The sequence below is a fragment of the Magnolia sinica genome, chromosome 19 (assembly GCF_029962835.1).
Source record: "Magnolia sinica isolate HGM2019 chromosome 19, MsV1, whole genome shotgun sequence".
Taxonomy (NCBI): Eukaryota; Viridiplantae; Streptophyta; class Magnoliopsida; order Magnoliales; family Magnoliaceae; genus Magnolia; species Magnolia sinica.
Window position 1 is genome coordinate 12231142 of NC_080591.1, and position 27076 is coordinate 12258217.

Below are 27076 nucleotides of genomic sequence, written 5' to 3' on the forward strand. Positions count from 1 at the left end.
GGTCCTAAAGGATCGAGATTTTATTATAAAAAATGAAGGGTGGGAGTTATGTAACCCATTGGAAATGCAGTGTTCACATCATTGCAAATCCATTCTCCCCAAACTCAACCTTTTGTTTCCTTTTGATTAGTAAAACATCATTAATATAACAATTGATAAAGATTTAAAAAAGAAAGAAAGAAAAAGAACTAAAATGTTTGATTTACAAACAATGGTTAACATTTGTATATTTCCAGCATCAATCTTTCCCAGCTGGGGCCCTCGTCATGTAAAAAAATCCAAAGGTCATCCTTCATTCATAGGACCGAGTCATTGTTCATCATGATGGCTGAGAAACTCAATTATACATGGATACACTTCATCAATGGCCTGTATGCATAAGAAAAAAAAAAACATTCTCAATGCCTTTGCGTGTTAACGTTCCTACAACAAATGCATAAATGTGAACCATACATACCAAACGTCCTCCGACTAAATCGTAGTGGCCATAATGCGGGCCATCTGGTTTTCCAAAGACTTTGTACTGGACCAAATGTTGAGGAATGATTTTGACAGTTTCTGCCCATTTCAAGGATGGAAATAATTAGTAAATGATCATATGGATTAGTATGGTTTTGGTTTTAAGCAGTGTGCCAACTTCCATGAATGGTGCACTGCAATCAATTGAACACATGGTACAGGCCAACCATGACGTGGACTGTTCAGCAGGTGGATCCCACCTGCAATACCAATGACCAGACAACCCTATCTAATCTACACAGAAAAATATCATGGACTGTTGTGCCACATCCAGTTTCGTGCAAACGGCCCAGGCGAGGATATTGGTGTCCCACACATAGGTTAGATTTCCTCCATGTTTTGAAATAGTGAATAGCTTATAGACTAGTGTTCATCCCTCTGAAGCATGAGGCGAAAGCTACTTGTAGCGTATGCTACGTGCAACTTGTGCTATTTTCATATGTTACTAGCACGATGGCCACACTATCCGATAAATGTATGCTACGTGGCGTGTGCTTTTTTATTTTCCATTTTTTGGTAGCCCTCAAAAGAGTGGGGCTTCAGCGCAATCTTGAGCGTTGGTCACTCCCTAAGAGGGGAGATGTCTTTATCAACTCTGCTTTACCAACTCTGCTAGACATAGCATATGCTATTTTAAACATTGATTTCCCATATGAAAATGGGTGTGATAATTAATTAGCTTACCATATACAGCTTCGGGTGGGCAGATGAGATCTTGGTCACCAGCAAGTGCTAAGACTGGAACACTGCTTTTGTGCAGATGATCCTTGTAACAGAAAGTGCCACTTCTGTCACGTAACCCCCCATCTCGAAATGCTGTCGTAAGCTGCAGGAGAAGCTTGGCGGGTACTGTGCCTGCCAACGATTATATTATACACCCACCATGTTAAAATACAGAACACCACATCATCACCAACATCTACACATAAATATTGGATGCGTACTAAAGAAGAAAAAAAATGGACGAAAAGCACAAGACCAGTAAAAACTAAGGCCATTTTTGGTTGCAGTTAAAAATGAGCTTTTTAAAAAAAAATAAAAAAATAAAAAAATAAAAATTGTAAAAGTTAAAAATAAGTTCATCTCGTTTTAGTAAATAGTAATTATGTATAATATCAAGATTATTTTTTATCCCTGGAAAATTCTCAAAGACATAATTACTATCAAATAAAATAAGATAAAACTCATTTTTAAGTGACACCCAAACAGGCCCTAAAACATTTCAATGAAATAGGATTCCAATGTGTGTCACGCCACTTTGCTCTTTCTTTGTTCAATGCTTATTGATGATAGACCGGCTAAATTCAGAAGTGCAGCAATGCTAGTATGGCATGCAGTGAAGGTTATCTGATACCATTCAAGCATCACAACATGTTGCCTCATTGAGGTTGCTTACAAGGCCCCCCTTAAAGCAGCTATCATTTACAGTTATCAAGTTGCAACATTTTGATATTTGCATGTAGTTAAATTATTGAATATTCTTAGAAACTGAGCTCACTGTCAATGTTTACTGAATGAGGACAAATCAAACTCCATCCAATAATGCCTGGTATTTACTGGAAGGCACGCATCAAGATCTCTGGCTCAAGATGTGGGGAGAGTTAGAAGGGTGAGGCTCAACTCGGCAGAAGCAAGCTCAACTGGGCATCCAGCATCTCCAGGCTCTGTCTCCAAGGTGAGGCAGAAGCAGAAGAACAACCCTTAGCCGGGGAAAATCCACAGTGGAGGAACCTCGAGACACAAAGGGGAAAGCTCCGACTAATGAAATCGCAAGCTCAGAGTGAGAGGAGGATGGAGAATGCATATCTGCCAGTCAGCGATGCAAATCAACCAATCAAAGGACAGGTGGATATGGGACAGCTAAGCTTCTGGAGTTCCCCACCCTCTGTGGTTTTCTTCCTGGGTGACTAGCAGTACCAATTCCCTAGGGTCTTTGGAAGAGCTGTGGTGGTGAAGGAGGCAGTCATCCCCAAGAAGAAAGGCTCTCCAACCAGTTGTGGTTTTGCCTTCGTTTGTATGGAGATGGTCGAGGATGTGAACCAAGTTCTGTCTCTCCTCAACGGGACTGGCTTCCGAGGTCAAAAACTCTCCGTCAAGAAGGCCCGATACAGGCCTGAGGTGATTAGCCATGTCGCGAGCAAAGAAAAGTGAGAAGAGAGGCAAAGGCAAGGCCCTCTCTAGGAAGGGTGGTTAGAGAGAAGGGGAGCCCCCAGAAAAGGCAGGAGGAGACAAAGCTATATCCAACAGACATCAATCATACATGGAAGTTGACCGTCTTAGGCCTTGGAAGCTGGCTCAAAGGAAGGGGAAGAGATGTGCATGGAGGAGATCTAGATCTGGAAGGAGGAGACTGCATCGGGAACAGAGGTTAAAGTCCACCCGTTGGTTGTGAAGAAACTAGCACAGGCACTGCAATAGAGTCTTCCTGCCCAGGTGACGGAGGGACCTCAGCTAAAGATCTGACGGTGTGGATGGAAGACTACTACAACCTTGAGGAAGACTGCATCCTAAAGTCTCTTGGGGTATTGAGCTTTGGATCTCCCTTAGGCCCAACAAGAACCTTGATCACTTAGTCATTGCCATGCATTTTTCAATGATAACCAGATTGTCTCCATCTGCAAATAGTCAGGGAGGTTGATCTACAGCTCGAGGACACCTGCTTCCTGATTTGAGCGATTCCCCTAGAACTGTGGTTCAATGATATGTTCCTGGCGATCAGATCTTGTATCGGTGAGGTACTTGCCATTGACCCTGCAGATATTGTTGGGAAGGAAGAGGAAGCTCAGGTGGACCACACCATAGTAAAAAAACAAAGAGCTCTCTTCGTTTTGTGTGAAGAGAGGAATGTCGTCGGAGAGAGAGAAAGGTCAGATCTCAGCGGTAGAGAAAGGTAAGATCTCAGCGGAAGAGAAAGGTAAGTCAGCCGTTGTCGAAGAGATTACCTCCACTGGAAAACAGGATGAAGGAGAATGGATTAAAGTTCAGTCTAGAAAAAATCTGAGGACCCATTCCACAAGGGTTCGAAGTAAATATTCCACTTTTCCGACCCTATTTGTCAAAGGCTATCCTCTGGGATGGTATCCTCTCAATCTCGAGAGGATTTTCGGTCGTGCGGGAGCTGTTATGGAGGTGATAATGCCGCGGGATAAAGAGAGTGGAGAATATCGAGGTTTTGCTCTCATTCGTATGGGATGCGAAGAAGAGTTGGCTAGAGCTGTTCGTATGATCCATGGAATGAGTTTTGGAGGAAAGAAGATGTCAGTACAGAGAGCGCGATACGGACCAAACTCCTTAGTGCCTACTCGTAGCACGCTTAAGCAAGCCCAACCAAAAAGTTCAGACCATTTTGGAGCTCGGCGTCACAATCCTTCAAAGGTTTTCCGTTCTATTGCAGCCCAGCAAACTGGTGCTCAGTCGTTCAAAGAAACCCTGTTGCTAGGTGCGTCACCCCTTCCCCCTACTCATTCGTCTGATGCTCCTATTGTGATGTCGATGGAGACGGATTCCAATCGGACTTCTCCTTCGCATGGAGAGTCCGATGCTGCTCATGAAGCTTTTATCGTTGATGATCAGAATATCTTTGAAAAAAATAGGGCCGATCTCGCTAAATCTATTGTTCTCATTACGAAGGAGGGTGCCTCCATAACGTTGGTCAGAGAATGGATCTTTTATTATTCGGGGGTCAAATTAGGGTTATCCGATTTTAAGCCGCTGGGATTACACTCGCTTTGGGTGAGTGCTGGTGCGAGACTACTCCTAGACAAGGTTTCTGACGATTCCACGCTGCCTTCTTCTAGTCCAAAGGTAAAAATTATGCAATGGGAAGAATTCTCTATCTTTGGCAAAGAAAATATTTGGGTTCTCATTTGGGATGTTCCCCTGGAATGTTGGTTCGATGATTTCTTAATTGCGGCTGCTTCATCCCTGGGCTTCCTTCTGGAACTGGACCCCAAAACGAAATTGGGTATCGAAGTAGGGGTCATCAGGGCCAGGATCAGGAGGAAGAAAGGTTCTCCCCTACCTGCTGCGGTAAAGGTGAAGGTAGATAATCGTTTCATCCTTTTTCCAGTCCAACAGGAGGTCCCGGGTAATCCCCTGAGTCGGTGGGGAGAAAAATGGAGCCTGAGAGAAAAGGTATTTTCGTCTGCAATGGCAGCGTCGAGAGAAGAAGATGGCATTCTCTCTTCAATCCACCGCGGACTACCACAAGATAGCGAGGAGGGTAATTATGAAACTACCCATCAATGTCCTCTTGTAAGCTGTCTAATGGAGACGCGTGGCTCCCTTTCCGCAGCTTTAGCGCCTCTGGCGTCAGAAGATAATCCTCACCGAACAGCTACGGAGTCTCGTGGCTCTCTATCTGTTCATTTAGCGCCCCCGGCGTCAGAAGATGATTTCCACCGAGCCGCCACGGTAATGAGATTATCGGAGAGCTCGACACGTGGCTCGCCCTCTGTACCCATATCTCGTACGAAGAGATTTCCACCGCTTCGGTCGTCTCCAGAAAGGCCACGTAGCCACTCTTCTCTCTCTATCATTAATGAGGGTGGCGTGTCTTTTAAGACACCCCATGTGCCAGCTGACTCTCCTGCAGCTCCCAAGCTTACTGTACATGTGCCTGACTGTGTCCCAGACCAAAGGCCCGCTCAGCGCCTTTCTTTGGGTCCTCGGACCCAGGTCTGGGTTCGAACCGCTGCACTCGTTCGTTCGATAGCCGGGGCCCTCTTAAAATTATTGACTCAATCCCCAATAATCCTCCCCCTCCTCTCCTGTCGGGTCCTCCGGTTCGTGTTATTCTTCCTCGCAATTGGGGCAACGACTCATCAGTGGGGACTGACTCCCAAAGCATGCTATCGGAAACTCTCCCTTCTAGTCCTGCATCTCCGTCGGAGCTCCCCGTCCAGGATTTCGACTGGACCGAATTGGGCCCAATCACCTTGTTCCAAGAGAATGTCTCCAGTGAAGTTCTCGAAGCCGAACCGTTGCAGGTGTTCCCTCATCGTCTGCCACAGCAGCAGGACAACAACAATGCCTCCATGATCCCCACTCCAAATCCTCATCCCAACCAATATCAGGAACGAAAGAGTAGAGACGACATATTTCAAGAGATCCAAAATAAGAAATGGATCCGCGATGCGATAGGGCATGTTGGTAGATCCCTTGGCCTCTCTTTCGGCAACAGACCTGAAGACTACATTAGTCTCTTCCAGTTTATTGAAAACCGTGGGAGGCCTCTCCCTCCGTCCAGAACATCTTCTTCTCCATCTCCGAGGTCCTCCAACAAAGAATTGATCCGTCTCCAGCAGAGCTCCAACACTGCCACTCCCCTGGTGGGTCGGCGTGGTCGCAAGGAAACCCGGGGTAACATAGTCTCCCAATGAATATAATCTCATGGAATATTCGGGGCTAGGGTTCCAAGCAAAAAAGGGGGCTGATTAGGGACTCTATCAGTCGTAAGAATCCGGAGATTGTCTGTCTCCAGGAAACCAAAGTTCCTCTCTTTTCCGACAAGTTGATGCGGTCGATTTGGAAGGTGAATGACGTCCATCGTATCACTCTGGATGCGGCGGGGTCATCGAGTGGAATTCTAGTCGCTTGGAAATCTTTGAGATGGTCTCTGCTCTCCTCCTTGATCGGGAATTTCTCTGTTTCCGTTTTGCTTCAAGATAAGTCTTCCAGTTTCTCCTGTTTAATTATTTCAGTATATGGCCCTAATGATGATTCTCTCAGGTCTTCCTTCTGGGAAGAGCTGACCTCGTCTAGACAGTCTTTTCCAGGTCCATGCTGCATCGGTGGTGATTTCAATGTCATTCGGTTTCCGGATGAACAATCTCGACGTCGGAACACCTCTTCTGCTATGCAAAGCTTTTCCGACTGGATCCAAGCTCAGGAGCTTATTGATCTTCCCATGTCAGGCGCCACATACACCTAGTCCAATTGTCGGAGGTCTCCGATTCAATCCAGACTAGATAGGTTTCTTCTCTCCACCGAATGGATGGAGGCTTTCCCCGCGATTCATCAGCTGGCTCTTCCTAGGACGACTTCAGACCACTGTCCGATAATGTTGTCGATGGAGGAAGTTAACTGGGGCCCGATCCCTTTTAAATTTAACCCAGCTTCGCTTAAAGTTGAAGGTTTCCAGGAAAAAGTGGTGGAATGGTAGAGTTCTTTTCAGGTAGCTGGTTACGCTGGTCACAGATTGACTTGTAAGCTCAAGCTTCTCAAGGCAAAAATCAAGGATTGGAAGGAACAAGAATTAAAAAAAAAAAGGGAGAACGAAACTGAGTCTCTTATGATTGAACTTCAACGGATAGATGCGGCAGCGAATGTAGATGACATCCCGACTGAAATTCTGACTAGGCGGATTCAAATCATCCAATCTTTGTCTGCCCGTGCGCTGGAAGACGAAATTAATTGGAAGATTAAATCCCAGGTGAAGTGGCTGAAAGAAGGTGATCGAAATACTAAATTTTTTCACAACATCGCCAATATCAGAGCTTGTGGAAAAGCTATCCATAGTATCATGGTAGATGGGTGTCAGATCGAAGACAAAAATCTGATTGCGGAGTATGCAATTGAGCATTTTCGTTCTCTCCTCACTTCTGAAGGGTGGTCCCGTCCGAGGTTGGATGGCATTGTCTTCTCGGCTATTCAACGGTCTGAGTTGGACTCTCTAGAAGCCCCCTTCTCAGTGGAAGAAGCTAAAACTGCAGTTTTTGAATTGTCGGGGGACAAATCCTCGGGTCCAGATGGATTTACGATGTACTTCTTCCAGGCCTTCTGGGATATGATCCAAGAAGATATTATGGAATTTCTTCATGAGTTTCACGGGAGAGGGAAACTCTCAAAAAGTTTAGGAGCCTCATTCATCTCCTTGATCCCCAAAGTTTCAGGCGCCTCTTCGTTTTCAGATTTCAGGCCGATTAGCCTCATTGGAGGTCCCTACAAAATTCTTGCTAGAATTCTCTCCTCTAGGCTTGCTGCAGTCATAGGGACTCTCATTTCTAAACACCAAAATGCATTTATTAAAGGGAGACAGATTATTGATGGAGCGCTAATTGCCAACAAGTGTTTGCATACATCTCACAAAGTAGGAGGGAAGGCAATCTTTTATAAACTTGATATCGAAAAAGCGTACGATCACGTCGACTGGGACTTTCTCGACTATATGATGCTTCGTATGGGTTTTGGTGACAAATGGCGAAGATGGATCAGAGCGTGTGTGGAGTCTTCGCATTACTCTATCCTGCTAAATGGCTCCCCTAAAGGTTTCTTTCCAGGTTCGAGAGGTTTACGCCAAGGAGACCCTCTTTCCCCTCTGTTGTTTATTCTCATTGGAGAGGCTCTATCTCAACTGATATCCAGAGGTCAGAGCGCTGGTTTGTTCCGTGGAATTTCCCTCTCAGATGATGTTCCTCGTCTCTCCCATATTCAGTTTGCTGATGATACCCTCATTATGATTGAGGCAGATGAGGTTTCGATTAACAATCTCCATGCGACATTAAGATGTTTTGAGGCGGTTTCCGGTCTGAAAATCAATATGGCCAAGTCTAAACTTTATGGTGTCAACCTATCGGATCATGAGCTACGAGCTCTTGCTGTTATATTGGGCTGTTCTTGAGCTTCCTTCCCTACGACTTTTGTTGGTCTCTCTCCGTTGGCGCCCCCCCGATTGCGATGTGGGATCATATTATCGCTAAAATTCAAAAAAAAACTTGCAACTTGGCAATGCCGATATTTAACGATTGGAGGTAGAATCACCCTTATCAAAGCAGCGTTGTCCAACCTTCCCCTTTATTATATGTATCTCTACAGATGTCCGACTTCAGTTTTGAATCGAATAGACACACTCAGAAAGGAATTTCTTTGGAACGGTAAAGATAATCATAACAAATTTCATTTATTGGAATGGAAGGTTGTGTGCACGCACGTCAGGAATGGGGAGTTCACATTAAAAATCTCAAGCTTATGAACAAGGCTTTGTTGGGTAAATGGATCTGGCGCCTAGGAAAGGAAACCGATGCTCTGTGGAACACTGTCATAAAAGGGAAATATGACACGTCTGCTGGTGGTTGGTGGACCAGCGACACCTCTTCCTATAGGGCCTCCTCCGTCTGGAAAGGCATCCTCCGCCATAAATCAATTGTGTTGTCCAAAATAGGCTTCGTCTTGGGTAACAGAATGAGAATCAGGTTCTGGGAAGATCAATGGTTGGGAGAGTCCACCCTTAGCAGTAGATTTCCGGGTATATATCGCATCGCTGTCAATAAACAAAGTGTGATTGCTAGCAACTTCTCCCAAGTAGGGACCAGTAGAACCTGGGAAATCAATTGCTTTTGAAATCTGCACGATAGGGAAGTTGAAGAATATGTCCAACTGATGCATTGCCTTTCTACTGTTTCTCCGGACCCGTCCTCTATTGATGATTTGCGCTGGAATGGTCATAGATCCGGCACCTTCTCAGTGAAATCTTTATACTCTTCCCTAGCTCAGACGACTCCTCCCTCTCAGCAGACAGTGCCCTTCATTTGGAAATGCGCCGCCCCTCCTAAGTTTCTCTATTTTGGGTGGCTTGCTGCTATGAATCGTATCCTCACTATAGACAATCTAAGGAAGCATGGTATGCAGATTATCAATGTCTGCTGCTGCTGTATGCATTACGAGGAGATAGTAGACCATCTCTTTGTCCACTACCCCTTCATTTCTCTAATTCTGTGGGACTTTTGGTCTCGTTTCAATATTGTTGGTTGTGTCCCCAATTCGACAGCATCTTTGCTTGCAGCCTGGTAGGGGCCAAAGCTTGGTAAAGTGAAAACTAAACTTTAGAGAATGGGGATCATTGCTATTTGGTGGGCAGTTTGGAAGGAGAGGAATGAATGATGCTTCAACGACTCTCAGGCTTCGGCTAGATCGGTAGGATCTTTTGTCAAAAAGTTAATTGTTGAATGGGTGTCTACTGTTTCGTGCTTAAAGGACGATGATCTTTCTTTTTTAGGTTCTTAGTTTTTTGCCTCTTGGCTGCTAGCTCAGCAGTCCTCTTTGTATTTCTTTTTCTCTTTTTTATATTTTCTCAGTTGCTTTTAAAAAAAATAAAAAAAAGGAAGAGGAAGCTCATCCCCGAGCCCACTCTTATTCCTATAGCCTGGGAGAAGAGCACCACCAAGTCAGGATGGTGTGGGAGGCGAAAGGGGACCAAGCCACCTTCTGGAAGGACCTCCGACAAAGGTTAGGGGATGCTGTAGCGCTTGAGAGAAGCATTGTTGCGGTGGATGGTGATGATAGTGCACACGCCTCTCAATGGCCTGGCGAAACACCACAAGGACAAACAATGGTAGGTGGCGAGACCCCGCCTCTTTGGTTGATGCGTGGTGTTGTTGTCAGCTACTCTACAGTAGCGGTGGGCATTGTCGCCTCTCCCTTGCCAGTTGTCTTCAGAGCCTCACCGCCCTCGACACGTGTCTACTTGAATAAGCTCTAATGGAGCTTCTCCGTCGGATAAGGACATGCATATCATTGCTCCGAAGCTAGGTGGAGATCCCACCATGTATCACTGCAGCAGTCTTGATCGATGTCAGAGACAGCGGCGAGGCAGGCTCGAGTGTCAAAGATGAGAGGGTTTTGCTTACACATGGCTTGATAGAGCCTACCATTGAGACGAGTGTCAATTGTAGGATCTAGTCTCCGCCATGTGTCCTCCCCTTTGTCAGCTATGACGCATGAGTCCAACCTCATTTGCACATGCTGCGGGCAATTTGTGCCTGACTATCATGTGCTCCCCCACATGCAAAGCCCCTGTAACTTCCTTTGACGAAGGTCTCTCCCACCCCCACCCCCCTGGGTCAGATTTGAAGATGTTCAGCCTTAAAGTGTGGGCCCTCGTGGCATGGCCTCAACTGATTTCCCTCAAGGAGACTAAGCTCCAGTCTATTAATTGGCAAGTGATAGATTCCATCTTGGGGCCTAATTCCAAAAACTGGTTATTACTCAACGTTGAAGGCTATGTGGAAAGTATTCTAGTGGCCAGGGATTATTTTTTTTTGAAGAGTCACGAGAATTATATTAAAAGGAAAGAAAACAAGATACAAAACAAAACAAGGGAGCGGGGCCACTGAGATAGCGGATCGACTACACTCCAAGGAAAAGGAGATTACAACCCTTTAGCTTGTCTAGTGGCTAGGGAATACCAGAACTTGGGTTAAAAAGGACTCGTGGCTAGGCTCCTCTGTTTCCGTCGTCCTCAAGGAATCCGCCACAGGTTTCAGGTGGCTCTTCACAGTGGTCTACGAGCCAACTCAGGTTGTTAAAAGCACCTCTTGTGGGACAAGCTCAACTCCATCGAGCCAGATTGTCGAAGCCGTGGTGCCTAGGAGGTGACTTCAATGTCATCAAATTCACCTACAACGAGTCAAATGGTGGCCACATCTCCTGTAGCATGAAGAACTCTGATTGGGTAGTCAGGAATGAGCTCGTGGACTTGCTCCTTGGAGACATAAGATTCACATGGACAAATAGCCAGGAGTGGTCCATCTTATTTCGATTTGATAGATTTTTCGTCTCCACAACTGGCTGGAGAAGTTGCCCCTTGTGAAGCAAAGAGGTCTCCCCCGCCCTATGTTTGACCATTGGCCAGTCTTGTTGGAAGTCAAGGAAGAGATCTGGGGCCCAAACCATTCAGGTTCGAGCTCAAGACAGAAAGCCTCTCCTACCAAGATCAAGAGGTGGTGGGAGTCTTTCCAAATTGAAGGATTTGCAGGTTTTGTATTAAGCCAAAAACTTAAGCTGTTAAAAGGGAAGCTTGTTGACTGAAGGAAGGACTTCTTCGGGAACAAGAAGGCTGAAGTTGGTAGAATCCTCATGGCCAATTAATCGCTTAATGTCAAGGAAGAGGGGAGTCTTTTGTCTGAGGAGGAAAAAGCTACAAGTGCCAACTATCTCTTGACTACATGAATGGGATCAAGCAGGAGGAGAGCAAATAGAGACTGTCCACTTCTTCCATTTTTGCCCACATCCCAACATGTAGTCGAGAATGTCCTAATCAACATGATCATAAGCTTTCTCAATATCTGGCTTGCAGACGATGCCTTTTTTACCATTCCCATGTCGAGAGTCGTCAATACAATCATGAGCCATGAGAGCACTGTCAAGAATTTGTCTTCCCAACCCAAATGCGCCTTAAGCCTTTTGAAATAACACTTTCAAGGACCACCAGAAACCTGGATGCAAGAATTTTGGCTAAGATCTCATAAAGGCCCCTAATAAGATTGATTGGCCTAAAAACCTTGCAAACTTTTCGCGCCTTCAATCTTCAGAATAATGGCTATAAATGAGGATCCAAGGTCCCTCGACAAATGGCATTTGAAAATCTTGAATACGAGGTTCATCAAGTCACCCTTCACCACTTCCTAAAATACTTAAAAGAAAGATGGTAGCCGTATGAACCCAAGGCCTTGTCCCTACCCAAGGATATCACTACCACTTTGACTTCCTCTTCAAAAAATGGCTTTTCAAGAGATTCAACACCTAATTTCGAAGTTTGGTTAAATGCTAAATTCTCTAGTCGTGGCCACTTCCATCCTTTGATGGATAGACTTAAGCGTTATTGTTTACCCTTCTTCCGCCTATCAATACACTGAATCCTATTATTTCCTTGCCTGGGCACTTGCAATGCTATGAAAGAGCTTTGTATTCTTATCACCTTCTTTTAACCACGTAGCTTGAGATCGCCACCTTCATTTATCTCCTTCCTAGGCTGATTCGAGTACTCTCTAGTCGATGGCTTGAATTTCAAGGATATTACCAACTTCCACCTCCCTAGAGTGACAGCATATTGTGCTCCAAGAGTGACAACATTTGCGTGGCTAGTGGGAAGGAAAAGAATTTTAACTATCGATAATCTGCAAAGAAGAGCCCTCGTCCTTCCTAACATCTACTTCATGTGCATGGAAGATGTGGAATCGACCAATCATCTTTATTCACTAGGGCCTGTTTGGACTGCAGTATTAAATCGGATGGAATTGTATTAGATGGAATTAACATCATTTATTGCAAAATGATTACATGTCTAGAAATACCATGGTATTTTCACTATCCAATCCCATGTTTGGGATCAAATTCATCCCTTGAGAAGTACATTGTATTATGTGAAGTTTGCATTTGGTGGACCGTTGAATTGTAATGAACAGACCACATTTCCCAACTGAGTTTGGTCACCTGTGTGCATATGCAGCTTGATGTCACATGTAAAAGGCACGTATGGATGGACAGTGTGGATAAAACACGCGCATTAACGTGGGCCCCACAATTGTAGCGGATTTCGAAATCCACTGGAAGTCCTGCAATATCCACAATTGGCATTGGGATATGTGATACCGAGATTAATCCAATCCTTCCTGTTCTTATCAAAGACCGGATGGAATTCGCATGAGGCCAAATGCAATTCCATACCACCTAATCTCATCTAATACCATGCACCAAACAAGCCCTCTTATATGTTTGCCTAGAAGGTTTGGGGTTCCTTTATCCATATCTTCCTTCCTGCTCGGGTGATGTCGAGCTCGATCACGGATCTGTTTTGGGCGTGGCAAGGAGGGATGGGCAAGGATAGGAAAGTCGTTTGGCATCTTCTGTTTTTAGCAATAATTTCGTCCATTTGGGGTGAGCATAATAGAAGATGTTTTAAGAATAGAAGGTCTTTGATCAATGAGGTTATTAATGATATAAAATCCAATGTTGCAAGTTAGGCTTCTATTGTAATGGCAGTTGATTCTGCTATTCTCTCCCCCGTGTTGGAGTTGTAGAGTTGGGTTGTATTCTTTTTGGCGCTTCTCCAATAAAGCTTTGTTATCTCTTGAAAAAAAAAATCCACCTCCTTTCAACAATTAATTTTGCCTTTTAGAAGCTTTAGTTTCTAGTTCAACTAGAAATTTGCATAACTCACCACCTCAAAGGATTCACCAACCCTTCATAAGCTTTAGAAGGCCCTCCACTTCTAGCCACATTAACTTGAACCTGAAAGGCCTTAAACCCTAGTTTTCCTTCTCAACTTTCAAGAGAATTGCGCAGTGGTTAGACACCATGGTGTGCCAAAACAGTTACGTATCGGCCGTAACGGCCGATACGTAACGGTAACGGTGGGAACCGTTATGCGTTTCGGCGTCGTATCGGCCGATACGGGCCCGTAACGGTAACTTTTTTTTTTTTTCATTTTAAGTTCTGTTTTTGCTAAATTTTTTTTAAACCTCTTGCTTCCAAACTGTTTCTCACTCCTACTACTAATTTCGACCAACCTTGGCTAGGTATTTGAGATAAAAACACATTATATTACAGATTTTTTTGAATCAAAGCTCTGTGGGTCGTTTTTTAGAAATTCGTCAAAAATAGGTATTTATACTTTTTTAATATGTTTTGCTATTTTAATCATGTCATATGATGTGTTAATTATAGTAAAACATGTTAATGTGCATTTTACAGATTTGGGGTGCCATTTAATAATTTTTTTAATATTTTTTTTCTATTTACGCATGAATTTTGGCCCCTTTTTTTAAAATTCGAAAAATCAATTTTTAATGGTTGTTTTGCTGTTTTAATCATGCCATTTGATGTGTTAATCATAGTAGAACATGTTAATGTGCATTTTACAGATTTGGGATGCCATTTTATATCTTTTTAATATTTTTTTCTATTTACGCATTTATTTTGGCCCTTTTTTTGAAAATTCGAAAAATCATTTTTCAATGATTCTTTTGCTGTTTTAATGATGCCATATGATGTGTTAATCATAGTAGAACATGTTAATGTGCATTTTACAGATTTGGGGTGCCATTTTATATTTTTTTCTATTTACGCATTTATTTTGGCCCTTTTTTTGAAAATTCAAAAAATCATTTTTTAATGATTCTTTTGCTGTTTTAATGATGCCATTTGATGTGTTAATCATAGTAGAACATGTTAATGTGCATTTTACATATTTGGGGTGCCATTTTATATTTTTTTTATATTTTTTTCTATTTACGCATTTATTTCGGCCCTTTTTTTGAAAATTCGAAAAATCATTTTTTAATGATTCTTTTGCTGTTTTAATGATGCCATATGATGTGTTAATCATAGTAGAACATGTTAATGTGCATTTTACATATTTGGGGTGCCATTTTATATTTTTTTAATATTTTTTTTCTATTTACGCATGAATTTTGGCCCTCAAAAATAATTGCAAACACCTAAATGTAAGATATTTTCATATTACATTCATTCTAATATATCTATCATTGATAGTAGATAGTTAGAAAATTAAATATATGAATTTTATAGTCAAATTCAGGTTATCTGGTTCATAAATTCATCAGACAGTTCGATACAACTTCTCACCAAAGAGTGGACCGTTACACCACCATAAACATGTTCCAATTTATAAATGAATGCATATTTGGAATGCTTAGAATATTCCGGATTTAATCCATATTTTTAAATATTTTTTTGGCAAAAATTTTTTTTTGCACCGTTACGGCCCGTTATGCCCCCACCCTAGTTTTCCTCCTCAACTTTCAAGAGAATTGCGCAGTGGTTAGACACGGTCACGAGAAGTCCCTTTAATGCACAAGGGGGAACTTCTCCACGCAATTAGGGGACACTAAGAATCTATCAAGTCTAGATATAACGCTGTTTGTTGCCCATTAGTCCAGGTGAATTTCACATCACCCAAAGGAATATCCACTAGTTCATGTCTATCCATCCATCTTGAAAGTCCTTCATGCTTCATGAAATTGTTGTACTAATTGATTTTCAAACGTAAATCTGACCACGTTTAAGTCACCTCCCAAGCACCATGGACAAAACTCAAACTTTGTCACAATAAGGAACACTGAGCAAGCTAGTTTGGCCAATAGACTGCCCTAAACACCCATTTGAACCCTGAACTAACACCACAGAAAGGGAAAAGGAACCACAACACCACTCTTCCTTCATCCACACTAATAAATCTAAAATAATTATTATCACTCCAACTGCGCCAACAACATCAAGAACAACTCAATCCTTTGACTTCCCACCCCAAAGAAATTCAATCATCTTCTGATTGACAACTTGAAGTTTGGTCTCCTGCAGCAAGCCTATCTGAGCCTTAGACCTCTTGTAGATGTCTTTAATCTGTGATGTATTTTACCAACACCCCATACCGCTAACATTCCAACTCAGCAGCTTCATGGGTTCACAATTCTTGCCCCTCTACCCTTTTTCTCACATCGAGAAATCACCCTGACATCGTAATTAATAGAGGAAAGGAGGTTCACCAGCTCTCCTTGCCCTTTAGGAGACTTTTGCACCTTCCCCCACTGACCAGTTTTGGCATGATGTGCTCCACGATCTTCCAAAAACTGGAACAACATAATGAGGTTGTCTTTGCTCTCTGAAGGAGACTCCTACCAGCCTACCCACATGGTTAACAACCTCCTTAATCCACCTCAAGCCCCTCGGCATAGAAATATGACCTCCTTCCCCAGAAAATATTTACCTTCACTCCCAAAGCAGACAATACAATTGCTGGCTTTGATACCTTTATCCCCCATAGTTTGAATGGGAGTAACATTCAGTGCCTCAAATAGCTGCTGACAATTGCATTGAGCCCCCCAACAATTACCCTCAACAATAACTTCTTCCCCACAAACTGCAATCATCACCAGCCACTAGATGAACCATGAACAAGAACACCACCCCAGTTAGAGTGAAATTTTGCCATAGATGGTGAGATGCACTATAACATGCTGCTTGGGTCGGCCAATGGAGAAGCAGGCTTCGAGAAAACGAGGTGTTACTTGGAAAATAGTGAAAGCGAGATGCTGTAGTGCCCCCGTCTCCACTCTCCCTATAGCTTCGCTCCTAGCAATCTCCAAAATAGTGAAAGCACAGTTGCAAGCCTCTTGGAAATGAAAAGACGAATTCTCACATGTACCAGATGTTACTTCAACTCTCATACATGTCAGAAGAAGAAAATCGAAACACGTGGGAGAGTTATCACGTGTTAATCTTGCTACATGAACCCTTGCTATCTCATGTGTAAATGCCTCCTAAGCTAGTAAAGCATCCACCTCCTCCAAACCTACCATATTGTACCACATTGCTTGAGCCTACTCAACAGCCACCGAACCTGGCACCCGCATATGACCCGGACAAGCATTCCACCAAATGTTACTTCGACTCTCATAAGTGTCACACGAAGAAATTCCACACACGTGGGAGAGTTATCATGTGCTAATCTTGCAACATGAACTCCTGTTATCTCATGTGTAAACGCCTCCAAAGCTAGTAAAGCATCCACCTCCTTCGAACCTACCATCTTGTACCACGCTGCTTGAGCCTACTCAATGGCCACCGAATGGACAAGCATCCACCCCCCTTGTTGGCCTTGATACCTTTACCCCCTGTAGTTTGAATAGGAGTAACATTCCGTGCCTCAAATAGCTGCTGACAATTGCACTAAGCCCCTCAACAATAACTTCTTCCACACAAACCGCAATCATCGCTACTAGATGAACCATGAACAAGAACACTGCCCCGGTTAGAGTGAAATTCCACTATAGATGGCAAGATGCACTATAACGTGATACTTGGGCCGGCCAACAGAGAAGCAAGCTTCGAGAAAGCGAGGTGTTACTTGGAAAATAGTGAAAGCGACATGCCATAGTGCCCCCGTCTCTAATCTCCCTGTAGCTTCACTCCTAGCAGTCTCCAAAATAGTGAAAGCACGGTCGCAAGCCTCTTGCAAATGAAAAGACGAAATCTCACACGTACTGGATGTTACTTCGACTCTCATACATGTCAGAAGAAGAAAATCGAAACGAGTGGGAGAATTATCACGTGTTAATCTTGCTACATGAACCCTTCTCATGTGTAAACGCCTCCTAAGCTAGTAAAGCATCCACCTCCTCCAAACCTACCATCGTGTACCATGTTGCTTGAGCCTACTCAATGGCCATTGAACCTGGCACCCGCATGTCACCTGGACAAGCATTCCACCAAATATTACTTTGACTCTCATAGGTGTCACAGGAAGAAAATCCACACACACGGGAGAGCTATCACATGCTAATCTTGCTACATGAACCCCTGCCATCTCACATGTAAACGCCTCCAAAGCTAGTAAAGCATCCACCTCCTCCGAAACTACCATCTTGTACCACGTTGCTTGAGCCTACGCAACGGCCACCAAACCTGGCACCCGCATATGCCCCGGACAAGCATCCGACTCCTCTGAACCTACCATCTTGTACCACGTTGCTTGAGCCTACTCAATGGCCAGTTGGCCACCGAACCTAGCGCCCGCATATGCCCCGGACAAGCATCCACCCCCCTTGGACAGCTTCTCGCATCGCTCTTGACCTATCGGAACATGATGATGATGATAAATTTGCAATCCAAACAAAAAGAAACGGCAAATCAGGGGAAAACATATTGTTTTTCCCATGATTCCTCGTATCCAAACAGGCCATTAATGAAAAACTCCGGAAGGGCAGAACTAAAATAAAATGAAAGCAGCTGTTGTCTGATATGTCTTACAATTACATTTACTGTAAATCTCTTCAATCCATCCAGATGTGAACATGTACATTCAACAAGTATGAAGCAACCAAATAGGCAAATGAAAATCAATGGGCAACAGAAGTCTGCACTTACAGAAGTTGTTCAAAACAAGCTTTTCAAACAACTCAGGATGCATCATGTCCTCAGCTGAAATCTGAGGATTAAGCCAAGACAAAACATAAGGAGGGCGAATTGAAAGTGGGTAAACAGCCGCCAATAGTGCTCCTAGGGGGACAACAGGAACATTAAGAGCTTGCGCAGGATCAGCCTGCATGATGCAGTCGAATCGCATTAGCACTTGTACAAATACGTTAGTGAGTAGCAAATTGTCCAACAAGAATATTAAAGAGTCATTCAAATGGATTCCTATCACTTACAAGAGGCAATAACAACTTGAGTGAAGATTTTGAAGAAGTATAGTCAAGAGATGATCCTAAAGTAACAACTGCGCCCAATCCAGATTGTCCTCCTTCATAACCTTCACGAAAGAAACTTATAAGCACATGGCAGTAAGAATCCTCAGTGAGACAATAGATTATCCCATCATGCATTTTTTAAATTAGTCATGGTCAGTTTAATCTTAAAAATGAATAAACTTAGTGCTGATAACATGACCGCAATTCCATGGCACCACAAATGCAAATTTTGAATTTTTTTTTTTTTTTTTTTAAATGACAAAAACGGATATGCAATTTAAAAGATGATGGGAAGTCGAATATTTCAGCAATAATTTCTCATAAATGAAATGACAAGATGTGATTTGTCATAAGGCTGAATATTCATTTGCTACCATCAGAAAAATCCTATAAATAATATAGAAAGCAAAATGAAGAAACCAACCTTGCAGAGACAACCTAGGTTATAGCTCTGAAGCCAGAAAGGAGATAGGGAAAGAACTAAATAATACAACCAAAATATTTCCAGCAAGTACATGTAGGCTTTATTAAGATACATACAAAGCAGCACGGCATGTATTTATAGAGCACTCTATACTCCAAAGTCAATAACTAGAACTTTTCACACGAAGAAGTTGCTAGTTTAAGGACCTGTGTTTAGACTTTAGAATAAGTCTCCCTTCTAATGGAAAAGACTATGGACCAAAAATCCAAGGCGATGTGAAGCAATGTTTTAAGAATTGCACAATTCGCAATTTGAATCAGACAATCATCATCATCATCTAAGCCTTATCCCAACTAACTGGGGTCGGCTGCATGAATCCTTTTCTGCCATTCCACTCTATCAAGGGCCACAAGTTCAGTTCAGTTAGACCTTAGGTCATCAAGTTTTTTCTTATGGCCTCCACCCATGCCCAAATTATATTTTCTCCGTATCATCCTGCATTGAAGGTGGAGGCAAAATGATAACATGGGATTCATCACCCTTTATGTCACATCAAGAGGCTTTTTCATTTATATACTTCTTTCTAAACAGGAGCCAAGTGGCTCATTGTATTCATATGATGACATGCATACCTGTTTTCTAATTGATGGATGTGGATGGGGAACGGATGATGAATAAATATCATGCTTTGACTGATTTTTCTACAAATTTTAGTGATTTAGCACAATGGCAAATTATAAAGGCAAGCATCCATGTCTATCTCTGAAACCAAAAGGATGCAAAATAAAAAAGGAAAAAATTGAAAAGAATAATAAGCAGCAATTAACAACTATCAAGTGGAAAAATCATTAAATGAAATAAAGAAAACTGCTAGAAATTAATACAGATTTTGGGTAAATCACAAAAAGCAAAAAGAAAAGAAAGAAAAAGAAATTATGGATTGATCTTTGTTTCAAAATTTAGAAAAAGGTTCATTAAAGGGAAAGCTATTAGAAACAAAAGTTCATTGAAGGGGAAAAAATACAATCAGGTTCAAAAACACTTTACCACGTCGTGACAGCATTGCGTATAGCAAAATTCCCCCCATGGAGTGACCAATCGCAAGCAACTTTCCATCCTTTGGCTTGCATTGAGCCCTTATATATTCCATCTATGTTGATCACATTGGTGTGTTATAAAATATAGCTTTGATAATTAAGAAAACTATTTTATACAGTAACAAAGGATTGTAATAAATAAATATATAAAAAAAAAATCAAAACTAGGGCAAATCGAATCAAGACAATAGGAACAGAAATGGCCCTTTTAGCATGAGGAAATGTCACCTCACCGCAGCAGGCACGTCCTCTTCCAGGTAGTTGTCAAAGTCCCAATCATACTTCACAATCAGGTCAAGCTGCTTCTGGAAATCCTCAATGGTTGTAAGAAGACGCTCTTGCAAGTCAAAGAACTGTGGTGAAACGGAGCGTTGACCTTCCTCAATACTATTTACAAGTCGTTGACTCAGTTCTCTGATTTGCTTGGCAATAGCAGAGTTTTGCCTTGTTTCTAGTAAACCTGAAAGTTTTCCTCTGATCTCATTAAAGCGCTCAGATAACTGGGCATCTTCTAAAATTTTCGATATTTGATCAAATAGTTTAGCTGACATAACCCTTGATTGACCTTCGCTGAGAAAGCCTGAGAGTCGTTCTGCCAAACGCAATAAAGTGTCAGTGAGCCTTGATGCCAGTTGTGATTCATCCCTCACTGTCATTGTCTTGTTTGCTTTGACAATAGAGTTTCCAGACTCTGATAAAGCAGTGGTGCTTGTTTCTGAGGAAAAAGCACCACCAGTGACACTCTTATTGATGGACTTTACCAGCTCAGATGTAACATAACTATTGGTGGACTGCTCAATAGCTTTGGACTCGCCTTCTTGTGTGCTCAATCCAGCACCTCGTACTTCAAGAATCCATGTATCAAATCCTTGGCTAGACATGTAACGTGCAAATGAAGACTGCAAAGCAGATCACATTTATTAGTAAAGATGGGCTGCTTGTTGTAAAAAATTACCAAACAGATTAACGATTGAAGAGAGCAAATGATACACAATCAACAGTTTTTCCTCACTTCATGGTTAAAACATCTGCTAGTATCGGTCCGCCTACTAAAGTCCTATGGGAGAAGGTCATCTACAGGTTTGAGAAATACCTGCCAGGTTGGAAATGTCGATACTTATCCATAGGGGGGCATCTAACTCTTATAAAGGCCGCCCTCTCTAACTTGCCCCTATATTTCATGTCCTTATAGGTGCCCGGCATCTGTATTAGCTGCTTTAGACAAGCTTAGACGCAACTTTCTCTGGCATGGAAAGGGGGATAAGAGGAGATTTCATTTAGTGGATTGGAAACAAGTGTGTAAACACTTTAAAGAAGGCAGAGCGGGCATTAAAGATTTAAAGATGATGAATCAAGCTCTTCTTGGCAAATGGTCTTGGAGACTGGGTACGGAAAGTGAAAGTCTATGGAATAAGATTATCAAGTATAAGTATGGCAGTTCTGCAGGGGACTGGTGGACAAAAGATTCATCCTCATATAGGGCCTCCGCTATATGGAAAGGTATTCTCCAGATGAAAAAAAAGACAATCCAAGGGATTAGTTTTGAGCTAGGTAAGGGAGATAGAATTCGTTTTTGGAAAGATAAGTGGATGGGAGAGCTCCCTCTTAAAGATAAATTTCCAAATATGTTTCGGCTGGCTCCAAATCAGGATATCTGTGTTGCTGACTACTTCTCGGTTATGAATGGTAAGACGGTGTGGAACCTGCAACGTAGAAGGAATCTCGAAGATTGGGAGATCGAGGAGTACGTGAATCTGCTTCGCTACGTGTACGAATCCAGTCCAAATCAGTTAAAGGCCGACAGGATCATCTAGAGATCGGAAAAATCACTTCTGTTTACGGTCAAATCTCTATACAAGATGCTCCTTCACAACCACAGCCCTCCAAAAGATCTCATATCTCACCATGTCTAGTACTATTCAGCCCCTCCGAAGGCTTTGGTCTTTGGATGGCTGGTTGGGAAAAGAAAAATTCTAACAGTTGACAACCTGAGAAAAAGGGGGATGGTTTTAACAAATATTTGCATTTGCTGTATGGGGGAAGAAGAATCGGTTGACCATCTCCTCATTCATTGTCCTTTTATAGCTAATATTTGGGCAGATTTTCTAGTGCGCTTTAGAATCAGTTGGTGTTTCTCCGATTCGATAGATCTTCTCCTAAAAGCCTGGCATGGCATCAGAATAGGAAAAAGAGAGACTAGATTATGGAGAATGGCTATACTTGCTATTTGGTGGGCCGTTTGGGAGGAAAGAAACAGTAGATGCTTTAGGAATTTGTCCAATCCCGCTGATGTGGTGTCCTACAAAGCTAAACGCTTGTTGATTGAATGGGCTACTCAAGTAGATGCTCTTAAGGATTTTGATTTTATTTTCCTTGGAGTGTGGTTGCTTCTGCTTTCTCAGCAGTCTCTCACTCCTGCTTTTGTTTCCTCTTATCTTTTAATATAAACCGTTACCTTTCAAAAAAAAATAAAATCTGCTAGTATCTTGTAGTTGAAAGTTGGAAGAAAGAGTAGAGAGCAAAGACAATATCTTGCCATTAAAGTAAATAGCTAGCAATGAATGAAAATGAACAAATAGATCATGGCCCAGACTGCTATATGCATTTTCCACATTTTTATCCAACATGAACGTGGTAAAAATGCATCCCAATCCAAACTGTCCAGATAATGGATAAAGCATATCCCGAAAATCACAAATTGGAGGATCTAACTGTAGAGAGTTTTGTTATCTGTTTGTGGTGCGTCTGTGGACTCTATCGTAAGCTTGTGGAGTATCATATCTATCCTATATACAAAGTGAGCGTTGGTCCATGGGCTAACTCAATATCTTATTGCCCCTTTCTATCTATCTATCCATATCTATTTTTCACATGTATTAGGTGTGGTCAGCCATTTACCATCACCATAAACAAGAATCGCAGAATTCCATTGAGATTTGGGGGTGTGGTGATGTTTTTCTTTTGTAGGTATAGTTGTTGCATAAACCTTGTTTGAGTTCTTTATGCTGAAATTTCCTTGTGATTTCATGGTCTGAAGCTGTGGGGCTGTGAAGTAAGTTGTATCTTCATGCTGATGATGTGCTCATGTAGTTGTCATGTAACGGTGTGCACTTGGGCCGATTGTAGTGGTGTGCAAGCAGTAGGATTAGTGTTAAGGCTTCATGGAGGGTACTTCTTCAAGAACCAGCATTGTTTCTAGCCCGCCAATGACACCTAGGAGAGTTGGTGTTCCTGGATGAGCGATAACCCGGGATGGCATATCACAATCACCTTATTTGATGGTAGAAACTACTTAGCTTGGTCCAAATCAGCTCACATGTTCATGGATGGTCAGAAGCAGTTAGGGTATTTGGATGGTTCGAACAGTAGCCTTCCAAGGATGATCCCATTCATGCAATTGGGAAGTGGACAATATGACCATTATGTCTTGGTTGCTTCTATCCATGAAGCCAGAAATCAGTGGGACTTTAATGTATTGCAAAAAAAAAAAAACATCAAAAGAAATATGGGATTCCGTTGCAGCTTCATATTCCCCAAAAGAAGAATGTACCTATAGTGTTTCAACTATTGTGTGTGTGTGTGTGTGTATTTGAAAGGTACATATGGTATTTCAGTTAAAACGAGAAATTGTCAACTTCGTTAGGGGGATAAGTCCTTAGGAGATTACTATACTATGACAACCTAACTGTCTGCCAGCAAATGGACCACAACCACATCGGTTGGGCAATACAAAAAGAGAGCGAAAAGAAAAAGCAGATCAACGTCCCAAGGTGACCCATCAGATCATATGAGTGAAGACTACCTTCCTATGTCAGACTAGAGAATTTGGACCGCTCGTCTAGATAAGCCAAGTTGGGGACGATGGTCCTTCACCAACTACTTGCCTTCCTTGAAAACCGATGCACATGCATCCCCACCTCTACAATTTATTTCCTTTGGAATTCGTTTTGTTTCTAATATATCTTGCCAACACAACTTTAGCCACATGTCAAGATGGGAATGGTTGGAAGATAGCTACAGACCCCACACGTAGTGAATCCTCCAATAAAGGATCACTTATGTTTCCTCCCACCTCCCTTTCTTACGTTTGTTTCTTGTTGTCTTAGTTGTTTCCATTTTCTTTCTTTCTTTTTCCCCCCTTCTTGACTGGTTCATAGATTTTGAGATTTGATTGGTAGAAGATTTAGATATTTGTCTACTCGATTTAGTAGTTATTATAGTCGGTTGTAATAGAGAGGATTCATTGAATTTCTTTTCTTTCTTTTTTTAATAAAGAGGCCTCCTTATGAGAGAGCCCCAGTCTTTGGTTTTGCTGAAAATCATATTGCACTATACATTTGATATGAGATTGTGATTTCCTTCCCACATTGAAATCCCGATTTCTCCAGTTTTGGGTTCCCCACTTCTGAGACATTCAATGGATGCCAAAGTCCAGACTGAATGCCACGTATTGTCCCCAAACTTTTTTTGGTAGTTTGTTCATCTTTCGGCAGCTTTTGTCACCATTGCCACTTCTATTGCCGGCAGCCCGTGCATGTTGGTAAGCTGCCTACATCACCTCTTCCCCTTCTTGGGACAGTTTTTTCACTCCTTCAATGGGAAGAAAGCAGACAAAAGGTTATGTTAGATACCACAACTAGTACTCACAAGCGCTTTACTCTCACACATTCCTACAATGTTGGACATGGGACACTTGGTAGAGATGATGGTATTCTAGGACAATCTGATCTGAGTGGTATATTTGGATCAGGTACATATGGTGTTGGTTGTGGGGATGTTGATAATGGTTAGAAAGTAGTTGACATTGGTTTTGGCCGTAATGACTTTAGTCATGGTTGTGGTAGTGTACCTATTGATGGGAAGGATAAATTGCATTGCGTTCATTGTAGGCATACCCGTCATATGAGATTGACATGTTGGGATTTCGTTGGTCATCAGTCAAAGAAGTCATGTATAACTACTATGGAATTTTATAATGGTGCACATGCTAATTCTCATAGTCTGGTACTCCCAAGTGGCTCTACCAAGTCTTCAATGGATGAAATTGTCAATCTCCATCGTCGCATGACTATTCTAGAAGGGTTCTCCTCTCATAAGCCTACCACTCATCAGTTAAGTATATCCACATCCACTCACTTAGTGTCCACATCCTCCACTAGTCCATCTCATATAACTGATTTTGGAGCCTCCAATCATATTAGTAAGAACACTCAATATCAAACCTATTCCTCTTTATCTTTGTCAAATAGTGGTGTCAGGTTGCTAATGATTCCTGCACTTAGGATGAGGGGATCAGTACTATTAATGTGTCTCCATCATTATCCTCGTCTTGTCTTACACTCAGTACTATTGTCAGTAGCCTTACTAAGTCTCTTAACTATGGTATGACATTCTTTCCTTTCCATTGTGATTTCAGGACCTAGTGACTGGACAAAGGATTGAGGCAGCCATGAGCAACGGATTACATCTCCTCAACTGTCAAACGATGTTGGATCTGCATTCCAGAAGTCAAATCAAGAAAATTAGAACACGGATAGATTAATGTTTTAGCATCTGCATCTTATACACATGCTGGTGAGTAACTTGAGATTATTGTTTCATTTCTATTTCAATCAAAGAATGAGAATATGTTATTATGTAAAACATATCAAGTCATCAAACATTGTAGGTCATCCTAACCGAATAGTACCAAATTACCAATGGACAATCTCCTTCTCATTTTGATCTTCTTCATTCAATATTTTGGGGCCCTTCTCCAGCCTATTTGCATTTGGGTATAAACATTATGGGTCATTCATTGAAGATCAGACTTGAAATACTCCGGTCTACCATACGAAGCCCAAAGATGAAGTGTTTTCCATCTTCCAGATTTTTCATAAGAATGGTGACCAACTGTATATGCAATACGGCCCAAAATTCCCCTCAATAAGACAAGACAGTTTAGAAGAGAAATATAACAATGGTCCATATTCACATTTTTAAAAAAGTCTCCAAATTTGCCATCCAGATCTGCCAAGCAGGGAGAATTTCATTCAATGGTCCATCAATGGTGGGACCCAACAGAACAATGATCTAGATTACTGAACCATGGTGCCCACTTGCCAGAACTGAAAACATGCATATCCCGTTGATAGATGGAGGCCGTGTAATATATAATTCCAGTGCCAAAACGTGAGGAAATCAAAATTAAAGAAAATTCAACATAATCAACCAAAAAAAAAAAAAAACAAAAAAACAAAGACAGAAACCAACCTCAGGAGCGAGATCGAATCCGATGGCGTTCGTTCCTACCCCCGACAAAAGCAACAGAGGATGATTCCTCGGAGGCACCTGCAATTCCCAAATGTTTGCAGAACAAGACAATTAGATCAAAATAATTACGAAAACGCCATCGCCAGGAGAGGACGTCATGCTGCAGCCAATCGAAATTTTTTTTAAAAAATTACGAAAATGTCATCCACAGAGAGATCAGAGAGAGAGAGAGAGAGAGAGAGAGAGAGAGCATGGAGTAAGGCGTGCATCTTCCCAAAACAAGCCAATAAAATCAAAACAATTACGAAAAAGCCATCGAGAGAGAGAGAGACAGACATTGGGGGAAGGCGTGTATCGCCAGAGAGCGAGCTTCCATTCAGTGGCGGGAACGGCGACGTAGTGAAGCTCGTCGGCCGTACAGATGGACGGCTTCTCCTGCTGCTTCTTCTCGACGGCCGCACGTGACAAGGAGATGGGCCTGATGGAGGGTGCACGTGGCAGGAAATAATGGCAGGATTTGGAAGAGGAAGATGTCCTCAGATTCGGATCTCTCCCGAATGGTAAGATCGGATTCACATAACAAACGGTCGCTGCAAATTGCAGGGCGGAGCGTAAATCCGCTTGCAGCATTTCCCTTTCCTCTCTTTCTCTCTTCTCGAATCAGATACGCGTTCTCCTTTATTGTTATATGGAAACGATTGTATGCAGGCCCCGGCCCAGAGGACCTCGGTACAGGCGGGGAATCTGTGGGGCCCTGACGTGTGGGTTTTATCCACGCCGTCCATCCATTTTTCCAG

At 42.4% G+C, this 27076-nt stretch overlaps 1 protein-coding gene across 3 annotated transcripts; it reads right to left on the minus strand.

The window, feature by feature from the left end:
• Positions 1-26955, minus strand: LOC131235704 (uncharacterized). 3 transcript variants are annotated; one of them, XM_058233007.1, is made up of 10 exons: positions 26616-26954; positions 26280-26357; positions 20593-20926; positions 20261-20487; positions 19978-20080; positions 18468-18568; positions 18184-18358; positions 1204-1374; positions 458-558; positions 1-369 (listed from the first exon to the last, which is right to left on the minus strand). In XM_058233007.1, the coding sequence occupies exons 1-10, from the start codon at positions 26907-26909 to the stop codon at positions 310-312; spliced, it is 1644 nt and encodes a 547-aa protein (XP_058088990.1). In that variant the 5' UTR covers positions 26910-26954; the 3' UTR covers positions 1-309. The 3 variants fall into 3 exon arrangements, with proteins under 3 accessions (XP_058088990.1, XP_058088989.1, XP_058088991.1); XM_058233006.1 differs by having other exon boundaries at positions 20261-20926; XM_058233008.1 differs by lacking the exons at positions 1-369; positions 458-558; positions 1204-1374 and adding an exon at positions 10373-12510 and having other exon boundaries at positions 20261-20926; positions 26616-26955.
• Positions 26956-27076: the final 121 nt, after the last annotated feature.

Excerpts from the sequence above, each read along its gene's own strand:
- LOC131235704 (XM_058233006.1), bottom strand. The coding sequence starts at position 26,909 with ATGCTGCAAGCGGATTTACGCTCCGCCCTGCAATTTGCAGCGACCGTT. Across the intron at positions 1,375-18,183 it reads GCTTGTTTTGAACAACTTCT|GCACAGTACCCGCCAAGCTT; the intron begins GTAAGTGCAGAC and ends AATCGTTGGCAG. Across the intron at positions 370-457 it reads ATTTAGTCGGAGGACGTTTG|GCCATTGATGAAGTGTATCC; the intron begins GTATGTATGGTT and ends TTATGCATACAG.